The sequence below is a fragment of the Palaemon carinicauda genome, chromosome 26, assembly GCF_036898095.1.
Source record: "Palaemon carinicauda isolate YSFRI2023 chromosome 26, ASM3689809v2, whole genome shotgun sequence".
Taxonomy (NCBI): domain Eukaryota; kingdom Metazoa; phylum Arthropoda; class Malacostraca; order Decapoda; family Palaemonidae; genus Palaemon; species Palaemon carinicauda.
In genome coordinates this window covers 37,666,272-37,689,057 of record NC_090750.1, presented here as the reverse complement: position 1 = coordinate 37,689,057, position 22,786 = coordinate 37,666,272, and the positions used below count along the sequence as shown (strand labels likewise).

Here is a 22,786-nt window from a genome sequence, read left to right as displayed (position 1 = left end):
GTTGCGGATCATGCCGCATTGCGGCAAAACACGGCAGCTTGACAGCACCTTCCCACTGCTGATGCGGTAGCTCACGCATGTCAACGGAGGGTGCAGCATGAACATGCGTCTGGCAGGGTCGACTGCGCATCGGTGGTGGAGCTCTCACAGGTGGAGTGTGGGAGCAGGCAGCCGCAGTATCTGCTGAGCGCACAACCGTGGCAGGTTGTAGGTTAACAGGTGCAGTGTCAACCTTCTCAGCACGATACTCCTGCATGAAGGAAGCAAGCTGAGACTGCATATCTGCAGCATAGACCACTAGGGTCTATAAAAGACGGCAACAAACGGAGCTACTGTCCGTTGTGACTGAGGGTCTAAAACAGCTGGTGCGGCAAGAGACGGAGTTACTGCCTGTTGCGGAACCACCTTGCCTCTCTCGGAAGGTGTGCAGTCGTCGGATGACTGCAGCGAGTCCGAACTGACCCAGTGGCTACACCTAGGCCGTTGGACTTGCGCGGAAGGGACCGACTTGCATTTAAAAAGCAGCAAGATTGGTCCATGGTTTCTGCGAGAAACCTCTTCCGCAGACGAGGAATAAATGGGCTCTCTCGTCTTTGTGTGGGTGGGGTGATCACGTCGGCAACGTGTGTAGATACACCCGAAACCACGGAGGGAAACGTCTGTTCGTCGATCAAGGCCTGTGGAACCCATAAGTCCTTCGACATTACTTCTCCCCTGGGCTTGGGAGCTTGTAAGAGGTATCGGACTGGGTGAACAACTGGCACGAACAGACGAACCCTCGAACGCAACACTGTAACACTTTCCGCATATCACTTTATCACTTTTGATTTTCTGTTTGCACTTATTTCACTGGAATCGAAACTTTAACTGATTTCCACCTGAAACACGCAATCCTATCCTTCATTAAAAGGTAGTAATTGCGAAAACAGTTTACAATGCAACAGAAAAACATAATTACTGTAAAGATAAAGAATTCAGTGGCTGGAAAAGAGACTAAACACTAGATCAAATAAACTACGTTTAAAATCTCTCACCGCATAAAGCCTGGGAACAAGAATAAAACTCTAGAAACGTTTTACCTTCTTCCCCTACAGCGACAAGGGAGAAGAGTAAAAAAAACGAGAACAACGTTACCCGCTTGAACGAAACGTTTATTCTCCTCTCTCTCCCTCCGTCTCTATCCTTCTCTCTCTTCTCTCTTGACTTAGAACCAAAGAGAAGAGCCCAATTATATATCGTTAAAACATATTATTTGCTAAAGGAAAAAACTGAAAGGTTTCCCAAATAAAAAGTTCCTTTATTTAGAATTTAAACCATTTAGGCTAAGAAAGAATGAACGAAACGCTAGAATCGGTTTACTCTTACTGCAACGTGAAACCGTGAAATACTCTCTCTCTATCGTAACGATAGAGCGCATGTTGAACGTTCTGAACGTCAACAACTGCGGAGACAAAACTAAACGTTAGTTCATCTTTGAAAACAGTACGAGACTATCAAAGAAATTCTTTCAACAACATAAAATTAAAAAGGGGTATAAATTCTTAAAAGGTAAAAACGATATGACTGGCTCAAAGTTAATTAACTTCGGTTCCAAGTAAGGACCGCCTACTATTAGGAAAGGTCGCATATAAACAAACATAAAAATTAATTTTTATAAGTTTATAAGTTTATAATAAATGGAAAGTTAATCGAAGAGGCCTTAAAGGCGGAGAGATATAAAATAAATAGATCTATAATTTGTTAAGCAAAATTACCAAAAACCTAAACACACTTCCGTCTAAGGGAAGGGTCGGCCATTTAAAAGTGAAAGAGAGGCCATACTCTCTTCGAGTCCATACTCTCTTCGTCACCAAAATTAAATCTATCCAAAACGAGTTCAAGTTTTGAAATGAAGATAAAACCCCTGCATAGCGAAAGCTCAAAACTGGAATAGTGTACTTCACCAAAACGTTGTGAAAACAAAACCAGTTAGGGACGGCGTATTCAGTAGGTCTTGCCTGTGGCACGACAGAGGGAAAATTGGTTCGTTGTTGACATCGAGTACTTGAGTACCTACTTGACAGATGGCGCTGTTGATATACACCCCCACCTGTATAGCGATCGCTGGCGTATTCCTCCCGTAGACTTTTTCTGTCGGGCAGCAGGGATGCAGCTATATGATCATCGGGTAAGTTTGATATTGAAAATATAAGATTTCCCTTTTTTTCTTTTTCCAATAGTTAGGCTTCTAGTACGGCACTGAGACAATCTGGCTGCTAATGGTAACAACTATAGCTTAGGTAGGCCATACCATCCTTCGTATTTCAGCCTCAAAGTTGAAATTAATCCCTATCCTCTTTACATCACTAGTCAGTGGGAAGGGGGTGAGCATATATATGAACAGAAATCGAGATAAAAATAACAAGTTTCATTATTAACATTCTATTTATTTCTATGAATCCCCCTGATGATCATGTTACTGAATTAGGTCTGGAAGAACCTAATTAAATTTTCTAGATGATCTGGATAAAGATTGTAATTCTGGTTATTATTGTCCACACTCTGATGAAGGTGGGTCAGTGGAGGAAAGCGATAGGCTATTAATCTACCTTTTATAACAAACTCATTTAATACCATAACTTCTTAGTCTAGTATCTGGGTAACAGGCCATTCCAAACTAAAGTTTGTAATATCCTGATCATACAGCATGTGTTTCCATAGTTTATATAACTTGAGATTCTCCAGATGGTGTTCTAAACATACCCTTTTTATCTGATCACTTTTCTACAAAATTGATCCAACACCACGTTCCAAATGAAAAATTTAATCCAGACTTATTACCTCAACAATGAAGTTGGAAGGAGTTTATGTTTTACCTCCTGTTTGTGTTTGTCTGTGAACTGCTTCCTGGTCATAATGTTAATGGTAGAGTAATGAAACTTGCAGGGATTAACTGTTATGTGAGGCAAAGTTTATGCTCTTAAGACATAGCGGTTGGTAGGAGAAACAGAATTTAACCACTCCCTATGGTGAGCATTGAAATCACCAATAAAGACAAAAGAGGCTTTTCTATCATCTTCTTGTATCTTAGCCATAATGATATTAAGACAATCATAGATAGAATCATCCATGTCTGGATTCCAGTAGATCAAACACAAATACAAGTTGTTATGCCTGCTACAAACTTTTATTACCTAAATCTCATGACATCCACATTCATAACAGGCCCTATGAGAAGCAGGGTACTAAGTCCTAATATACACTGTCATTCACCTGGCATCACGTTTTAACATTATTGGCTTTTAAAACCAGTTATAAGGAGCTCAGATGAGTACCTCATATTAGAAACCAAAGTTTCTGGGCACAAAAGAATATCAAACTGTCTGGATGCAACTGTAAGGTCTTGAATATTTTACATGAAGACCTCGAATATTGCAATACAGTAGACGACATTTACGAAATCTAGGGCGTACTGGTCGCGGACTTTGCTCAATGTCTCCGGACAGCATAAGAATTAATGGTAATAAAAAGATACATCATACTTAAAAGCTAAATCATCAAGAATAACAAAAACAATATGTACAGAAATATAAAGAAAGTGATTGATCAAACCCATAACTATAGAAAAAAAAGTTGGAAAAACTGGTCAACATGGAGGAGCCAATACACCATGCAAGGCTATGTATGTACTGTATGTGTGTATGTACATTTTGAGTTTTGAAATTGAATTTTATTTAATTACGTATGCCTCAATAATTTCCTATTTGAAGATTTTGTTATTTCAATGAAAAAATATAAGGAAATTAGAATTAATATAGAATTATTAGTAGCCTAAATTACTTATTTTTTAATAAAAATATCAAATTTCTTTCAAAATAAATCTTTTTAAAATTACCAGAACGTGATGAAATGAAATTTGATACTGTGTGCTGTAAGTGTATGTTGAGCACTTAAAACAGATATAGGTCCCTTCCATGTAAAGCACTCAAAACTGTCGACCGCTATGAACCTTATTTTCTCCTTCTGACCGTGTTATAAATAATTAAAAAATGATAACTGAAAATTATGGTGGGACATATTTCTTGTTCTCGTCTTATGTTACGCTTAAAGAGTTTTATATTAATCAAAAATTTTCCATTTAGAATAAGAGAGATAGAGGATAAACATTTCTTTATGGAACAAATAGAATGCCACTGTACTAAACTGGGTATCTGCTTACGACAGCCATGGAGAATTTTATTTCCTACATACATACATATACCAAGGCCATTCCCCCAATTTTGGGGGGTAGCCGACATCAAGCAAATGAAACAAAAAATGGGACCTCTCCTCTCTACGTTCCTCCCAGCCTGACAAGGGACTCAACCGAGTTCGGCTGGTACTGCTAGGGTGCCACAGCCCACCCTCCCCCGTTTTCCACCACAGATGAAGCTTCATAACGCTGAATCCCCTACTGCTGATACCTTTGCAGTCATCCAAGGCACAGGAGGAAGCAGCAGGGCCTACCGGAACTGCGTCACAATCACTCGTCATTTATTCCTATTTCTAGCACGCTCTCTGGCCTCTCTCACATCTATCCCCCTATCACCCAGAGCTTCCTTCACTCCATCCATCCACCCAAACCTTGGCCTTCCTCTTGTACTTCTCCCATCAACTCTTGCATTCATCACCTTCTTTAGCAGACAGCCATTTTCCATTCTCTCAACATGGCCAAACCACCTCAACACATTCATATCCACTCTAGCTGCTAACTCATTTCTTACACCCATTCTCACCCTCACCACTTCGTTCCTAACCCTATCTACTCGAGATACACCAGCCATACGCCTTAGACACTTCATCTCGAACACCTTCAATTTCTGTCTTTCCATCACTTTCATTCCCCACAACTCCGAACCATACATCACAGTTGGTACAATCACTTTCTCATACAGAAATCTCTTTACATTCATGCACAACCCTCTACTTTTTACTACTCCCTTAACTGCCCCCAACACTTTGCATCCTTCATTCACTCTCTGACATGCATCTGCTTCCACTCCATCATTCTACTTTAAGACTTTAAATGTGGTGTCATTTTCATTCTATTTATTATCTAACATAAAATGTTTGTATTGATTTATTTTGCAGGAAGGAATCAAACATCATTAAAAGGAATGTGTTTGTGTGTTGCATGCACACACAGAATGGGCGGGGCTGAGAGTTATTTACGAAGAAACTTTGTAAACATTTAGTGGTTTTAATAATTTTTTGTAATTAATTGTTTTTCATTTGAGGCAAGATAAATATTCATACATTCATTGAAAAAACTATTAATAGCGCATTTACTGTATTTTACTGTAAATGAAACCTTAAAACACAGCATTCTATATGTCAGCTCAAACCGAAATGTTTAACCACACATTATCCATTTAAAAAAAAAAATCATAACTTTTAAAAAAATAATTGAGCTTCATTAAAGAATTTTTTACTTTTCTTTTCAATTTCTGGTACATTTCAGCCATCAACTATTCATGACATTTTTTTACTCTACAGTATCATTGAGTGCTGTTAAATACAAACAAGTGTTTTGTTGAAAAGTATACAAAGAATGGTGTGGTGGTGACTAGTTTAATGAGTCGTGGAGATTATTTTTTGTTTATCATTTGTCTTACCTTGTACTAAAATCATGTTAAAAATAATTACTCATGAAAAGTAGTAAGAACTAAAATATTATGATAAACAGCACAGGAAAAGAATGTAGTGTCAAACAGTAGATTACCTTGTGTGTTAGGTAACCGCAGGTGGGTAATGGTTGGCGTGTTAGTAGGTTATGAGTTGACCCACCCTAGGACAGCAAATATTCTAGAATTCTCACTTTTTGCATCTGTCTCTGTTATCTAACCCTCGGAAAAAGCTGGGGCTGACTGTACCTATTAGATTGTCTCAGTATTATACTAGAAGCATAACTCTATTGTAAGGAAAGATAAAGGAAATAATTTCATTGGGGGGTTAATTGAGAGAGAAACAATATGAACATCAGGTGAGATTCTTAGAATTAATTAATCGTATGCTTTTCTAAACATTAGGGAGGAAATTTTCTTTACATGCTGCAACTGACAGAAACAAACAATTTTTATGCAAATAACTTTAGATTCTTAAGAAAGCTGTGGTAAATACTAAAATACAACAAAGTAAGAAAAAATATTGGAATACTTTTGAGAATTTGAAAAGAAGAATGACATGAGAGAAGAGGGTGGAGAAAAGAATTTTACATTCAACCCTATATCAAGAAAAGCGAGTCATACTGCAAATATATAAGCAGCACAAGCTTCTCAAAGACTCTTACCTTTGAATTTACACAGCTAATATCTACAAGGCGTCTCTTGCTATTTGTAACTCATAGATAAGTTTTGAAATAAAAAATGTTAATGCAGTTATAATTTACCATAAGGGGGGTACAGAGCACACAAACTAATGAATAAGGGAAAATGTAACTAATTTCTGCTGACTGCTTATTTCCTTATAAAACTAGGAAATAATTTTTAGTTCAGTCTTGAAAGAAAAAATAAAATTAAAATCATACATATTTACATAATATCAGATATAGGAAAGCATTAATAGATATATAACACCAAATAGAAAAGAAAATGATACTGTTACAGAAGGGAGGAAAATTCACTTGAGTAACAGTATGTCTCAACTTACTCTAGCATTCTATAACTCAAGAGTATGCTTTGCTTTATTTGGTTTTATATAAAGTGATACTTATATTTTTTTGAGTTCTCAGGTAAGTTGTATTCTTAATAATAGAAGTATGAATGCTCCTGAACAGTAGACACAAAAGCATTTACTTAAATAAAACCAAATGTAGCATTACATTGATTGATTGATTGATTGATTTAAAGTTTTCAGGCATCCTGTGTAGCATTACATACTAAGTTGCAAACTAATAGAAGTAAGTTGAGAATACTACTAATATACAAGTAAATTTTAAAGCAATTTTTAAAACTATAATGAATTTTTGTCTGTTCTATCATGTCCTGTTGGTGTTATATAATTGTGAATAGACCCACACATATTGCTTCAAGAAAATCTAAGGTCTTCACTCAAATAATCAAATTCTCAAACAGTAAATCTCCGGATAATAAGGTCTACCTGTATTTCTGACTTCTCAAGGGTACAAATGTCTATTACAATTACAATACCTCATCAAAATCAGCGATAATTTCATTGAGCAGGCGTAAGCATTCTGTGCCCTGGTTATTTACAGCTAATTCTGTATAAAATTCGTGGAAATTTGGAACAGAGGCAAACATCACACCAACACGGCTGTAACTTTGGTGATAAAGATCCTGTAAAGAATAAATATATCATAAAAATCAATTTTATATAAAAGTAAGTAAACCAGATACCAAAACACATGTATAGTTAAAAATATCTTTGTAATGGATAAAGAATAAAATACCTTACATAAGTGAAAGACATGAGTTTTCATAATACAAAACGGATTTTGAGCGAAGCGAAAAATCTATTTTTGGGTGAGATAGCCATGGCGTCCTGATGGAAGGTTCCTGTTTGGTAGCTTCCTTGGGTATAAGACTACTAAGATATTCCCAGAGAATTTAACCACAGGTTATCACAGAATTCTAACTTCTGGAGCGAGTATCTCAAAGGTTTCCCTTTAAGACATCGTAATACAACAGGGGACACGCATGTCTGAACGTGCCACATAGCTATCTCCACCCCGAACAGAGTTAATGCTTCGGTGTGTAAGGACTGAGAATAGCTGGGAGCCGTTCCACAGCTAATCTCACTCGTGGCTACTACTGATACTCGAGACGTAAACAAACGGACGCCATTGCTCTAATGACGTCACGCGCGTCTTTATCCTGGCGCCAGTTGCTGCCCATCACCATGATACAATTGTGTAGGGTGGGAACAAACTGAACGAAGTAGTAGGGAGGGTCCATCAGGACGCCATGGCTATCTCACCCAAAAATAGATTTTTCGCTTCGCTCAAAATCCGTTTTTTGGGCTCAAGCCATGGCGTCCTGATGGAAGAGTACCAGAGAATCAATGTATCGTGGTAGATTTTCCCCCAGAGTTAAGTGCCTAGGCATTGACAAAACAGCAAAGTAATCTTAGGTAAGAACCATAGGAACGAAGTATCCTGCCCCCCATTGGTAGGAAGTTCCCATGGGCTATGCCGACGTCAAAGTGGTATTGAAGGGCTATTCATCTTGACAGAAGAACTTTTAAGAACTTAGAGATGAAGCAGAATGTTTGATATTTGTATAGGAACATTCTGAAGTAGGCCAGTGGTGGTTGGGCACTGTGTATAGAGTTCATCTCCTGATTATCAGAAGTAAGTATTCGTGTAGGAACCTTACTGAGACAAGGTGAATATAATTTAGGATTAGACATCTTAAATTCTTCATGACCATAAGAAAGGAGGAATAAATAAAACTATGACAGTATGTATTTCATAGTAAGTAGGAGCTGAAAGAGACGCATAAGTAATAAAATAGAAATTTTATTTCACAATGCAGAAATTAAATAATTTACAGCAAAAGTAAAGTTCATTTACAGTAATAATAATGTACATAGAAATAAAGGCTTGCTCTTGAATCTGAAAAGGAATTTCAGGATTAGTAGGTACTCGTTCTCGAGGAACGCAAGTCTTTAAACAACACATCATGCTCAAGGCATGCGGCACTTGTGTGACACTATGACATTTCACCTGGGATAAGAACAGTTATAAAAGCACTAAGTGTTTTTAGACATCACTATGAATCACTCGAGGGTCAACATAGGCACCCGAAGAGTTAGAGTCCCAAGTAACTCACTGTTCTACGCAGAGTTAGGTGCAGGTTTCATAACACTACCTGCGGCTACCACAAAATGTTTGATTTCGTGCACTTGTTTCGCATAATGTTTAAAGAAAACTCGCGAGGACTTCCAGCCCGTAAAGTTTTTAGGGCTCTCAAAGTCCATGCTCTGAAAGAAGTTCAGAGAAGATGCCACTTTTCTAGGATCATGACCAGCGGGTGTACTGTTCGGATCCGCTCTGCGAATGAAGTAGGTGATTTTCGCTCTTAATTGTTTCAGTGACAGGTCGCTGCCCGATGTTTCTCCTTTGAAGAGTTGGCCTCCACCAAAGTTCGAAGTTCTGCGAAGATAGACCTTGAGACTCTCTACTGGACATAGAGAGACATCCTCCTTCAGGGGGCATATTCTCCAAGGGCCCCATCTTTTGGTGGGTAATTCATTTTTGGCGAGAAACGTCGGATCAGGGGAGAGGGTCACTTCTCCTGAATCAGCAAACAGGATGTGTCCCTCTTCTCTTGATAATGCCACTATTTCGCTGACTCGAGCTCCCGAGGCGAGAGCAAATAAAAATATAACTTTCTGAGTCAGATCCTTGAGGGGGCATGAATCATTGTCCAAGTTGGAGGCGAAATGGAGCACCTTGTCTAGTGACCAGGAGATCGGTTTCGGAGGGGGTGCTGGGCGTAGGCGAGCACATGCTTTCGGCAGTTTGTTAAAGATGTCGTTGGACAGATCAATTTGGAAAGCATATAGAATTGGTCTAGTCAAAGCCGATTTGCAGGTTGAAATCGTATTGGCTGCTAATCCTTGTCCATGAAGGTGAATGAAGAAGGACATACAGAAATCAATGGTGATTTCTTTAGGATTTTTTGCTTTAACAAAGGAGACCCATTTCCTCCAGGATGATTCATATTGCCGTCTCGTGGATTCGGTCTTGTATTCCTCTAGGAAGTCTAGACTTTTCTTCGAGATCCCAAACCTCTTCTTTGCGGCAAGGGAGAGAAAATCATGAGATGAAGGTCCTTGATTTTCGATGATGAAGCGAAGACAGTCGACTTCTGTACTTGTTGAGAGAGAACTGGGCCCGGGAGAGGGATCAGCTTGGGCTGCAGCTCCAGGACCAGGGGGTACCAGTTGCTCCGGGGCCACTTGGGAGCCACTAGGGCCGCTGTCCCTTTGAAGGTTCTCAGTTTGGAGAGGACTTTCAACAGAAGGTTGGTGGGAGGGAACAGGTATATCTTGGACCATCTGTTCCAGTCCAGTGACATGGCGTCCACCGCTTCTGCTTTGGGGTCCTCGTACGGGGCTACGTACAGAGGAAGTTGATTGTTGTCGCTCGTTGCAAAGAGATCTATCTGAAGTTCTGGGACTTGATGAGAGATGAAGGAGAATGATCTTGCGTCTAGAGACCATTCCGACTCTATCGGGTTTGTCCGAGATAGAGCATCCGCTGTCACGTTGCGGAATCCTTGTAGGTGAACTGCAGACAGGTGCCACTTCTTCTTCTCCGCCAGACGGAAGATTGGGAGAAGCACCTGATTTATCTGGGGCGATCTTGAGCCTTGGCGATTGAGACAACGAACTACCACCGAGTTGTCTAGGGTTAGACGGATGTGGATCGAGGGCGGCGGGGATAACTTCTTCAGAGTAAGAAGGACCGCCATGGCCTCCAAGATGTTTATGTGGAACGTCTTGAATAGTGGAGACCAGGTCCCTTGAGCTTGTTTCAGGTGGGAGTGACCTCCCCAGCCTTCCAGTGAGGCATCCGTGTGGATGTTGAGTGATGGAGGAGGGTGTTGGAGAGGAATGGACCTTTTCAGGGCCTTTGCTTCCGACCACGGCTTTAGGAGGCGTCGAAGTCTGTTTGGAAGCCGTCTCTTGAGGTCTCTTCGAGCGATGGATGCCGATCGTCTCCAGACTCCCGCGGCATCCTTTAGCTGTGCGCGAAGCACTGGGTTTGTCACTGAGGCGAATTGTAGAGAGCCTAGAACTCGTTCCTGCTGTCGTCTTGAAATGCGTTTGGATTTCAGTAGTCGCTTGACAGACCCTGCTATTTCCTTCCTTTTCTTCTGGGGGATGGAAAGGCGGTGTGACTGAAGATTCCAGTGGATTCCCAGCCACTGAAACTTCTGAGCTGGAGAGAGGCGAGATTTCTTCTCGTTGATCTTGAATCCCAGGTGTTCTAGGTACTGGGTAACTTCGTCGCAAGACTTTGCACACTCTTCGGGCGATGGAGCCCAGACTAGCCAGTCGTCGAGGTAGGCCATCACCTGGACGTTTCTTAGGCGGAGCTGTTGTACTATGGCATCCGCCAGCTTTGTGAAGATCCGAGGGGCCACATTGAGGCCGAATGGCATGGCCCGGAAGGCGTAGCTTTTCCTTTGGAGTCGAAATCCTAGGTAGGAGGAAGCATGATGGTTCATTGGAATGTGCCAATAGGCATCCGCCAGGTCTATAGAGACCGTGTAGGAACCTTGAGGCAGAAGGGTCCTTATTTGTTGAAGCGTCAGCATCTTGAATTTGTTGTTCTCTATGAACTTGTTGAGGGGGGATAAGTCCAGAATGACTCTGAGCTTGTCTGAGTCCTTCTTGGGAACGCAAAACAGTCTCCCTTGGAACCTGGTGGACTTTACCTTCCTTATCACCTTCTTGTTCAAGAGGTCTAGAACATATTCTTCCAGAATGGGGGTCGATTGTTGAAAGAACCGCTGGAAGATTGGGGGTGGTTGCACCCAACTCCAGCCTAGACCGTTCTTGATGATGCTGTGTGCCCAGGGATCGAAGGTCCAACGATCCTGGAATTGGCGGAGTCTTCCTCCCACCGGAAGCACTTCATTGCTTCTGGTGTCCCGAGGACTTGTTGCCTCGGCCGCTAGCTCCCTTTCCTCCTCTACCTCTGGAGGGACGACGAGAGGCGTCTCTGCTTGCACCCCTGGACGAGCCTCTACCTCTGGCATGAAAGGTAGTGGATGGCTGCTCAAAGGCAGGGGTGAAGACCGGTGACTGTGACAACACCGGTTGGGGGACCAATTGAAAGGTCTGCTGTGGTTGGGCAACCACTTGGGAGGTAGCGGGTCCCGGAAACTGACGTCGTTGTTGACGTTGCTGGGGTTTTGGCTTCTGAGGTTTCCTCTTAGGCTGAGGTCCATCGTCCTGAGAGGGTTTCCTTTTTCTGGACATGCCCCACTTGTGGAGAAGGTTCCTATTCTCCGTGGCGGCTCTGTCAGTTATTTCCTTGACAAGGTCAGAAGGAAACAGGTGCTTTCCCCAGATGTTGGAGGAAATCAGCCTCCGGGGTTCGTGTTTCACGGTGGCACCGACAAACACGAATTCACGACAGGCTCTACGAGCCTTTATGAAATGGTACAAGTCCTTCATTACTGTAAGTAAGTGGGATTTGGCTAGTACCATGTAGTGATCAGGTACTCTTGTGTCACAGGCCATAACTTCAAGTTGGACTTGATGAGAAAGAGATGCCGCAAGCCTCTCCTTCGTGTCTTGTTCCCGGCGAAGGAGGTGATCATTGAGCTTAGGGAGGTCTTCATTAAACTGACGTCCGGCGACGTCAGGATCGAGCCTACCCACGACGAAAGTATGTTGAACATCTTTCCATTGTCTAGTGTCAGGGGGTGTCACGATGGAGAAGGGTCTGCACTCCTCCAGTGCAGGGCAGGGTTTTCCTTCTTCCGCCGCTTTAAGGCATGCAGCTAAGGCCTTTTCCAAGAAAGGAAGAACCGCAGTGTCAGGTGCGACATATGTAGGATGCTTCTTGCTCAAGGCAGGAAGCTTAGAGCAGGTAAAGCCCCTGCTCTTAAATGCGGAGGCTAGCATAGCCTGGGCCTTTGCGAGATCGAACACTATCTCTTCTTTAGGTTCGGTCTCCTCCTTCGAGGCAGGTTCGGAACGAAGCCGGACGTAACAGTCCGGGTAGGCCTCGAAGCTTGGGAAGAACTCCACATCTTCCAACGGGACCGTGCCGATCTTGTCACTAACAAAGATCCTGCCGGTCGCAATAACCATATGCTCTGCATACCTCCACGGGTTGGCATGAGAGCAAGCTGGGAGATCCTTGACCGAAATCTTCTTCGGTTCTCTGGATCCAATCATTGACCTGATGGACTCCTGGTTCTCCTTCAGTCTGTCGTCCATGACAGCTCTAATCAGCCGGATCAGTTCTTGGGTAGAAGAGGAAGGATCCGGGGTCGAGGAGGTAGACGGAATGGACATTTCCGTCGGTGTAGGAGTAGGCGGAGGGATGGACGAGGGAGCAGCTCCAAGCTCCGACTCGGTGTATTCCACCTTGTCTTCGTCCTCTTCGGCTCCTTGAGCCATAAGCGTCTTCTCCGTGTCTTCCGAGACGTCTGAGATCTGTTCATCATCCTCGGAATCTAAACGACACTCGTGCATGGACTGAGCCATGACCACATCAGGTTCCACCGTAATTTGGACAGTGGGGATTGCTTCTTTTGGAACCACTGAGTCAGGGGAGGCCTTAGGGAACAACAGGGACCTCAGTTCTTCGGTGGCCAGGTACGGTCCAGTAGCATTTTTCTGAAAGCCACGCACCCACTTGCGCAGCTTTTCACGAGCAATGTCTCTAACCTCCGCTGAGGGAGGGTTATGGAAGGCCTCAACTAGGTGGGCCTGGCAGACCGTACAATCCAGTGGATTCCAGAACTTCAAATCCCCTTTCTTGTCTGCACAAGGGGCGTGAGTCCTGCAAGCCGTATGCCCGTAAAACTGCGGGCGTTTCACAGCGCAGAAGGCGAAGTCACACTTCATCTGCTCCTCCTGTGGAAGAAAGAGAAAATGAGTATGGGGGAGTCATAGGAATGGCTCTTAAACTAAGTTAATATTAATCATTAATTTTAACTTAAAGAAGGTGTGATGCATAGAGAATGAAAACAGTAAAGGAGAACACGCTCCATGCATCTCGCCCGGCTGGTTACCATAAGCTTGGTCCTGGGATAATCCAAATGACCGAGATCATTGGATATAGTTTCCTAGGATTCCCATTATATTGGAACTCCATGGAAAGCCAAGGACAAGGTTGGGATCGAATTCATTCGGTTCCCAGTTAAGAGCCAGAAGGCCTCATTAAAGGTAACTGCTTCTGGCAACCAGCCGTGCTAAGATGCACATAGCATGCTGGAATTAGAAGAATGCAAAGAGACAGCATGATCACTAATAGAGCAGTACTAGGTACTGATCTTAAAAGCAAAGCAGCTTATCTATTTGCTATGTAGGGCTATCTTAGTCTTATGATAGCTACAGTGAGGGGGTGCAAGTATTCTTGACGCCTCCGGAGCATCCGGCAAGCCGCCGGCATGCCGGAGCTCGCTCCAGCATAGATTCTGGCATTAGAACAGACAATTTTCAAAAGTCAGTTAGATACCAGGATGGCGGCCGCCGGCACAACGGCGGCACGCCGGCAGGGAGCGGCGGCTCCGGCAGCCGGAGGATGCCAGGTTGGTGACTGGGATAAGGATGGTACAGGTAGTATCGGGTTGCCGGCAGTATATGCCGGCACTCCGGAGATCGACCGGCAAGCGGACGATTAGATAGGAGTAGGAGAGCCGCCGGTAGTAGCCGGCGGCAGCCGGCAGTCCCTCGGTACACGGGGGGCTGGCGGCAAGGGTAGGGAAGTCACCAAGAGGGAGGCAGGTATTGCCGACAGTAGAGGCGGCAAGAGACCGGCACCCGGATAGATAGAGAGACAGGGGGAGGGGGGAAAGGATGCAGGAAGTACCGTCAGGGTTCCAGACATCCCTCCCCCTCCCTGAGAGGGTGTACCCATGATAGAGACAGGCTCTAACATCCATAAGCAGGGGTCACTAGGGACCGGGAGCAGGTAGCCCAAGGGAGGGCTAGGGAACACCCAAGAGGGGGGGGAGACTCCCCTATGCAGAACTACACTAGTAACTAACCTTATAGGACACTAAGAAGGTATATGTACCAGAGCGGACTGCACAGGGAAGCTCGGGTAGCCCTACTCATCCACCCTAAGGAGGATTTGTAGGACAGGGGACAGATGAGTATAAACTAACCTAAGCATAGGCTAGGCTATACAAGAGATAGGTGGGGAGGGAGAAGAGAGAGGTCTTCCCAGGAAGGGTTTCTGTACCAGAGCGGCCACTAAGGGAAGGGAGGACACTCCCTAACCTAAGATCAGGCTGATCGGCTAAAACGGTGCAAGAGTACAGTTTCAGCATGGAACAGAGAAACCTTCCTAACCCGACCTAGAGCAGGGCTAAAAGTCCTGAACTAGGCAAGGAAGAAGACATATCGCTATCGCAGGAAAGTCATAGACTATCCTAGCCATAGAGGTAGGCTAGCCTAACCTCACTCTCAGACGCAATCCTAAAGGGGGTTCATTCCTTTAGGGAGGACTGAGAGGCGATATATATACTCTATTAGACAATTAATCCCTTTACTCAGAAAAGGGATCAAGGCTAAATAGAGGGAATGCCAAGGCAGGGGATGAAGGAAGCATATAGGGGTCCTAAGGTTAGGTTAGGCTAGAAAGAATCACTGACTAGCCTATCCCCTATATGGTCCCTGAAGGCGAAAACATTTGCATCACTAGTCAAAAGTATTGTAAAATAATAATGCCACTATCTTCATAACTTAGTCTAGGAACACTAATAAATCATGCATGAACACTTGTATGTAGGCTCCTGGCCTGGGGGCTATAGTAGCCGACTGGTATGAGGTCAATCGATGACCGATAAAAAGCGTCTAAACACGATATAAAAGTTCCTAGCTATGAAGACTAAATAAACTAATGTATTCGATTAGTATATAATGCCGGAAGCGTTGTTGTGGCTAACTAAATAAGACATGCAAAACAACAACGACGCCATAAAATGGCGGGTCCGGTAGAGGCACAGCTCTGCCACAAAACATCAATTATTTCGCAAAATAATATTTACTTTACGGCCAGAGCTTAATTAAACAATACTGGAACCTTGTACTCAACTTTCCAGAAGAAGGCGAGGCTGAAGGTAACGACATAGCGAAGATGCAAAGCGATAAAGTTAACACAAGGGAAAATCCGTCTAAGTAGGGCAGCTACTAAACAAAGGATGAAGACGCGCGTGACGTCATTAGAGCAATGGCGTCCGTTTGTTTACGTCTCGAGTATCAGTAGTAGCCACGAGTGAGATTAGCTGTGGAACGGCTCCCAGCTATTCTCAGTCCTTACACACCGAAGCATTAACTCTGTTCGGGGTGGAGATAGCTATGTGGCACGTTCAGACATGCGTGTCCCCTGTTGTATTACGATGTCTTAAAGGGAAACCTTTGAGATACTCGCTCCAGAAGTTAGAATTCTGTGATAACCTGTGGTTAAATTCTCTGGGAATATCTTAGTAGTCTTATACCCAAGGAAGCTACCAAACAGGAACCTTCCATCAGGACGCCATGGCTTGAGCCCAAAAAACTAGTTTTCTACAGACTAACTCTAATGATAAAAAGCTATTGACTACAGAAACTAAACTTGAGAGACTGAAATTAAAGAAAACTTTCAACAAAAACTGGTGTTTACTATCAACATTTGCTATAAAGGGTCTCTTCTATGCAATTAGACACTTAGGAATTAATCATTACTTATAGATGCTTTGGAGAGCCTTAATATCTAGGAAGAATGAGAATAAAGGCATAATAGTGTAAGTATACCAAAAGAGCATCAACAAACTGCTAATGATATTTCTACTGCAGTTAAGGACCTGTACGCAGTGGAAACTTTTCTCTTTAAGGGCCCTGGCCGGTATCCCAATATATGGGGGTATAGAAAGGAAAACACAAAATCCTGAAAAAATTCACTGTGCTTCGTATGGTAATGGAGAATGCGTATACACAATATTTTGACAAAATTCTTCTTACTTTCATGGTTACAAGGTAATTACAGGGTAGTAAAAGTAACTCGATACACCAAAAACATCGTTCCCTACAAGAAAATGCAGTATTTCTTCTGTTATCGTAAATTTTTATAATTATAACTTTTTCATATAAAACAAATTGTGAACAATGGCATCAGTATAAATTCCATGAGTCACAAGACTATGTAGTACACGGTAATTAAACTCTTCAGCCTTCAGTTGTAGCACAAACCTCATAGAGAGTACACGTTTGAGTTTAACCTCGAGTTTGACCTCTGACAATCACTTGTTTTTACGCCTGTTTTTCTCGGTTTCGGCAAGTATTTCATTATGCTAGAGGAAAAGACAATTTCAAACATAAGGAAGAAGAAAATTTGCTCTAGTGTGAGTTCAGAAGTGGGTAATATCAGCGAAATTAGCGGACTTGGTGAAGGAGAGAGATGATGAAGGAGCGACCGTCTTGCCTAAAGAAACAAGATATTTTGCAAAGGGATCTTCATTTATGATTAAATTGATAAACAACTATTTTTGGGTTTATTAACATCCAAAAAGGAACAAAAAATTCTCAATAATCCTGATTTATTAATATTGTCTTTGTAAAAATACAAAGAAAAACTTTGAATGCCCGTATCTCAAAACTATACTTATTGACCTTCAAATTTTTTCTCCCTTAATTTTAAAGATATAGCATTGAAATTCGGTATATAGCTTAGAAAGACGTTATAAAACAAACAAATGTTACCTCTTTTTTCAATTCTTGTTTCATATTTTCTTTTCTTTATTTTTTTTTTACCAGATTTCTAGGGTTTATTTTTTTACCATTATGAAAAAATTCATATCTAGCAAACAAATGACTTTTAGAAAAAAACTCTATCTTATTGGAGGTCTACATCAGATCTATATAGGGTAGTAATACCAGGTCTTAACATTAATTATCAAGGGAGGAGATAGAATTTGAAAAACATTCCTTTTCAGAATAAATTACCCTGGCGTCGCAAAACCAAAGGTTAGAGGAAAAAGTCCTATGCTGTTTGGAGATGTCCAAAGTCATCTTATTAAGTGGTATAAATGTCAAAGTCCTTAAAAAAACGGCATTAGCCGGCCCCCTCAATCCTCTTCAGAATAATCTCCTTATAAGAAAAGTATTACTTTTGTCAAACGAAAAATTGTGTTGAATATCTTACTTCTAAAAGGGATCTTACCATATTGTTTCTGAATTGGTTATCCAAAAAATGAGTGGCTACATGAGCTGGTAAAAGGTTGAATAATATTCGTCGGTTGCTCTCCTGCAAGGCATCCATCTCCATCTTTTCCTCTGAGGCCTGAAAATAAAGAAGGAATGAAGATCAACTTTAATGGAACTAAATTGTCTTCTAAATTTTACCAGTAGATACAAGGGAGGGAGAGGAGGTAAATAGATGTATTTGTATAACTCATACTAGAAATAAGTTACATATGGTGAGTATAAGAGTAAAGGATCTAGGAGTAAATAAACAGTGATCCAGACAGAAAAGACAAATAGTTTAAATAACTTTTGATTGGAAGAAAACTTGAAATAAATTGTGATTCAAAGCAAACTTAAAATAACTGCCACTGAAATTTTCAAAACTATGATTTTTTTAACAATTTCCTTCATATACACTTATTAACCATGAATATGCACATACCATGTCCAATGATGATCCAAGAATCTGTCTATTGTATAACAGACAGACTGAAGAATTATCAGTCCAAGCATGTACCATCTTTACGAACTAGATTGTATCAGCCAATAACCTGACATTTGTGAAAACTTCAACAATGGCTACTATGCAAAATTCTGTACCAGGGTTTACAGAATCAAAGGCAAATGTAGTTTTAATTCAATTAAATATATTGTAAAATTTTTCTTGGTTCCCTCAATTGAAATTTTTAAGAAAATATTTTTTGGGGCTGTTATTGATGTCTTTATTTGCAAAACAATCAAAGGTAAAAACCCAATCTTTTTTGCTATGATCCCAAATTTTATTACATATTGATTTTCCTTTATATCAATTCTCCAAATGAGAGTCTGTCAGTTATGGGTATCAATCATGCAGGTATCAACTGGGCATACATACAAGAAACTGATTACTGAATTGAAGTTAACAGTCACACAATTGGGCGTCAATGTGATAACATTTGAATTTTGGTTCTAAATGGCCTCCCTGTTAAAAGACTGGGTCATTTTAGTAATAGCATGAATGAATGGGAAAGCAAAACTGCTCTCTCTTGACCTTTGTACATCAACTCACTTTAGACAAAGAAACTGATCGAGCCCATACCTACTTTAGACAGCAAAGCATGGGAAACAAATGTAGTAAAACATCAGAGTGGTTCTACATATTTTCATCTGATGTTACTTTGTCCATCTCTTGGTCCAAAGTGCTTTTGTAAAAAGATTTTTTGTTGAACAACATTCTGTATAACAGTAAATGAACTCTAAAATACCAAGGTGAACAATCTTAAATGATATATTCACGGAAATGTAACGACCTTTGTTATAGGGCTGTTGCTTAGGTTCTCTTTTCTTCTGTTAAGACTTTTTGTATCGTCAAAATCTTATGAAAGACCCAAAGTAGTATGCTTGTCTTTTTATTAGCATATCAGCCTTGTTTTACTTTCTTTTCTTCCTTCTCTCTCTTGTCTATGGTACTGTATATAAAGAGTGCTGCAAATTTAGTTACCACTTTCTAGCCATTACAAAAAGGCAAAGTTCATTGTATCCACCTAAAACAAAAAAAAAAGTAGTTGATGAAAGTAACTACATCTACAATTTTTATTCAAGCAATGTAAAACTAGGAAAAGATTACTAGAAATCTGAGAAAAGCAGGCTGTGTTCAATGCGAATTCACACAGTAGCAGAGAACAAGTCAAAATTTATGATTTTTCTGGAGAGCACCCTAATCCAGCTGATGTAGACTTGTTAAACTCTAGTAAAACAGTGCAGAAATAAAGGATGAAGTGGTGGAAAACATACCACCACATTTGTGTAGCATAATAGCAGTCAATTTTCAGAGGCTAACAGAAAATACTTGCTCTACACTTCCTTGTTTGCCTGTACTTTCATGGAATTTTCAAAGGTGCCAACAAAATAATTCTGGACTTCCTGCTAATCCAGGGTCTAGACATTGTTTTGAAATACCTGCAAAATATTGGAAACTTAATAATGGCAAACAGTTTCTGATAGGATTCAAGCATCAAGGATCAACAGTGCATACTAGTATTTGCATCAGAAAGAGCTCTTCAGGATGTAGCATCATATCACCATTGGTCATGCGATGAGACGTTCAAAATTGTGTCAGAAAAGTGGTTTCAACTGTTATGCACTCATGTTCAAGTTAAAGGTAGTAGTTTTCCATAGATCTTTGCATTACTGTACTCCCAAATAAAACAAAGCAGACAAACAAACAATATTTTGAGCAATTGAAAATTATGCAACATTATGCAGATACATTTGATCTCATGGCAGATTTCAAAGTAGCAGTTCAGAGGCCTTTGATTTATCATTCCCTAATTCATCTATCGTGGTGTGTTTGTTCCATTTGAGCCAATCAATGTTTCAAAATATTACAGGTTGAGGCCTCAATGAAAAATACAATAAAGACTAGGAATTCTGTCTTGAAATTCAATGCTTTTCAGCCTTAGCCTTCCTCCCAGTAGAAGATGTCGAAGAGGACTCTGAAGAATGAATAGATGATGAAGAAATACCTGCCGAATTCATTGTTTATATTGACTACTTAAAATGGCGTTGTAAGAAACGTAGTGCTAGACAAAGGAGAAAAACCTCTATATTCCAAATAGCTGTATGGAATGTTAATCAACGTAGTCTACAAGATTTACCATGAACATATAATGCTGTAAAGGGATAAGTGTTCAGCAGGTGGACCACATTTAATAATTTGGAAATTGATCAAAACTTTGCATGAAGAGGAAGGGTTCATTCAAGCTAAAAATACTAAAATTATTCGAGGAGGCCTGTCAATGTCATGAACAAAATACCAAAGAATAACTGAATGCTCACAATGATTGGTATATGGGTCAACAAAAAATATATATTTTTCAAAAATCATTATAGTCACCGGTTGTGGTGGCCGATGTGGTAACGTCCTTAGCTAGTGAACACCAGACTGGGGTTCGAGTCCCGCTCAAACTCATTAGCTTCTTTGGTCCCAGCAATCTTACCATCCTTGTGAGCTAAGGAGGAGGCTTTGGGGGAGCCGATAGGTCTATCTGCTGAATCATCAGCAGCTAATGCCTGGCCCTCCTTGGTCCTAGCTTGGTTGGAGGAGAGGAGGCTTGGGCACTGATCATATGTATATATGATCAGTCTCTAAGGCATTGTTCTGATTGATAGGGCAATGTCACTGTCCCTTCCCTCTGCCATTCATGAGCGGTCATTAAACGTTTAAAAGATTCCGGGCAATATAAGCCAAACCCCCTGATGACATCATAGCCAATCACGTTGTCTCCCATGTTAGCTCTGGTCACAATATATCCTCTTACAAATTTCAAACTACTGTATACTAAATTTTAATCACTTTTGACCTCTGTTAATGCAGGAAACATGATTGGTTGTGACATCATCAGGGGGTGGGGGTATTTTGTCCAGAATCTCTGCAGAAACTACAGTTATAGTTATTTACCTTACATTACTTTTTACTCGTATCCTATCAATAAAATTTTCACTTATTTGTTTTTTACCATATTTTATTTTTCATATTCTAAAATACTTTTTCCACAATATTTTACTTTTATCTTATTAATAAAATTCTCGATTATTATTCAATGTTTATGTTCACATTGTTTTTTTAGTTTACTTGAAATTGGACAAAAAGTAGTCAAACAAAAAAAATAATTGGACAAAACGAACCAAAATGCGTAGACGTAGTGACGTTGAGCAAAGTGACATCAGACGAAAAGTCAAATGAGGCCTACGATTGATTACTAATTTAGGAGAAAGAGGAGGATGAAAAAAAAAAGGATCAAGTAAATGTCCTGACTGTTTTTTTGCTGACATTATGGGGGTGATAAGGCAGTGTAAAAAGTAAAGGTTGCAATGGTGCCATCCCAAGGCAAAAAGTAAAAAAGGGGTATATTAAGATGGCTTCTACTTTATCTAAAGGCTAACAACAATTTAAAAGCTTGGATATTAGGATAATGAAAGGTTGAGAGTGTGCTTCTTAGTTTCTCCTGAGTTTTGCAACAGAGGCTTTCTCATAAAAAAATGGGCTGCTGAAAGTAAAATATATCTTACTGAGTATATTTGAAAAGAAACTTTTAGTTTGCATGACCATAATTGAAGTTCAATAAAATGACAAATGCCTATTCAGCAGGTGTTGGTGGTATGGTGACTTATGTGTGGGGAGTTTTCAATATATTTCTTACTGAGAAACAGTAATATAAGTACTGTACATGAAAAATAACATCAATATACAGTAGGAAATAAAATAAAGGCACATTAAACCTACATCTACATCAAATCAAATCACTTCCTTCAAAAAAATATCATGATGTAAGTACAATAACACAAGACCTCTCTTCTACAGATATATCTTGGTGCAGTATAAAAACACTGTTAACAACAAAGGACAAAATATTTGTTATTAAAATACCTGACACTGCCATAAGAAATCAAGCCGTGCTGTCCATTCAACTTGTCGACCATGTGCTATAACAGCTAGCAAAAATAGTATTATATACACTACTCCCAGAACTTCCGTTGGAACCAATGCCCTGAAAGAATAGGCAACATAACACAAATAATTCCTTGAATAAACTAAAAATGTATCCTTAAAAACTAGTTTCAGGTTTATCATGATAAATAAAATGCATAGTATACTTAATATAGACATGCGCTGTTATTATTCTACATGAATTTATATTAAAACCCACATTCAAAGTTTAAATATTACAAATTTTAAAGGTAATTTGAATTTTCCTAGCTATATAAACCTGAATACTGTACTTTAATAAGACATTGACTAAAGCGCAGCTGGAGCTAAGCTGTTAAGACTTATAATGAGGAGTCAGCAGTAGCCGGTGGGGGGAAAGCCCACTCCCCTTGCCAGTACACTGAACAGTCACTTTGATTGAAT

At 40.6% G+C, this 22,786-nt stretch overlaps 1 protein-coding gene across 9 annotated transcripts in view; it reads right to left on the bottom strand.

The window, feature by feature from the left end:
• Nucleotides 1-22,786, bottom strand: part of LOC137619491 (adenylate cyclase type 1-like) — a 423,950-nt gene that overhangs the window by 92,605 nt on the left and 308,559 nt on the right. For all 9 annotated transcript variants that reach the window (XM_068349561.1, XM_068349560.1, XM_068349564.1 and 6 more), the window contains 3 exons: nt 22,304-22,424; nt 17,873-17,992; nt 7,167-7,313 (listed from right to left, as the gene is read on the bottom strand). In XM_068349561.1, the coding sequence (XP_068205662.1) occupies nt 7,167-7,313; nt 17,873-17,992; nt 22,304-22,424 (388 nt within the window). The remainder of the gene's footprint in view (nt 1-7,166; nt 7,314-17,872; nt 17,993-22,303; nt 22,425-22,786) is intronic.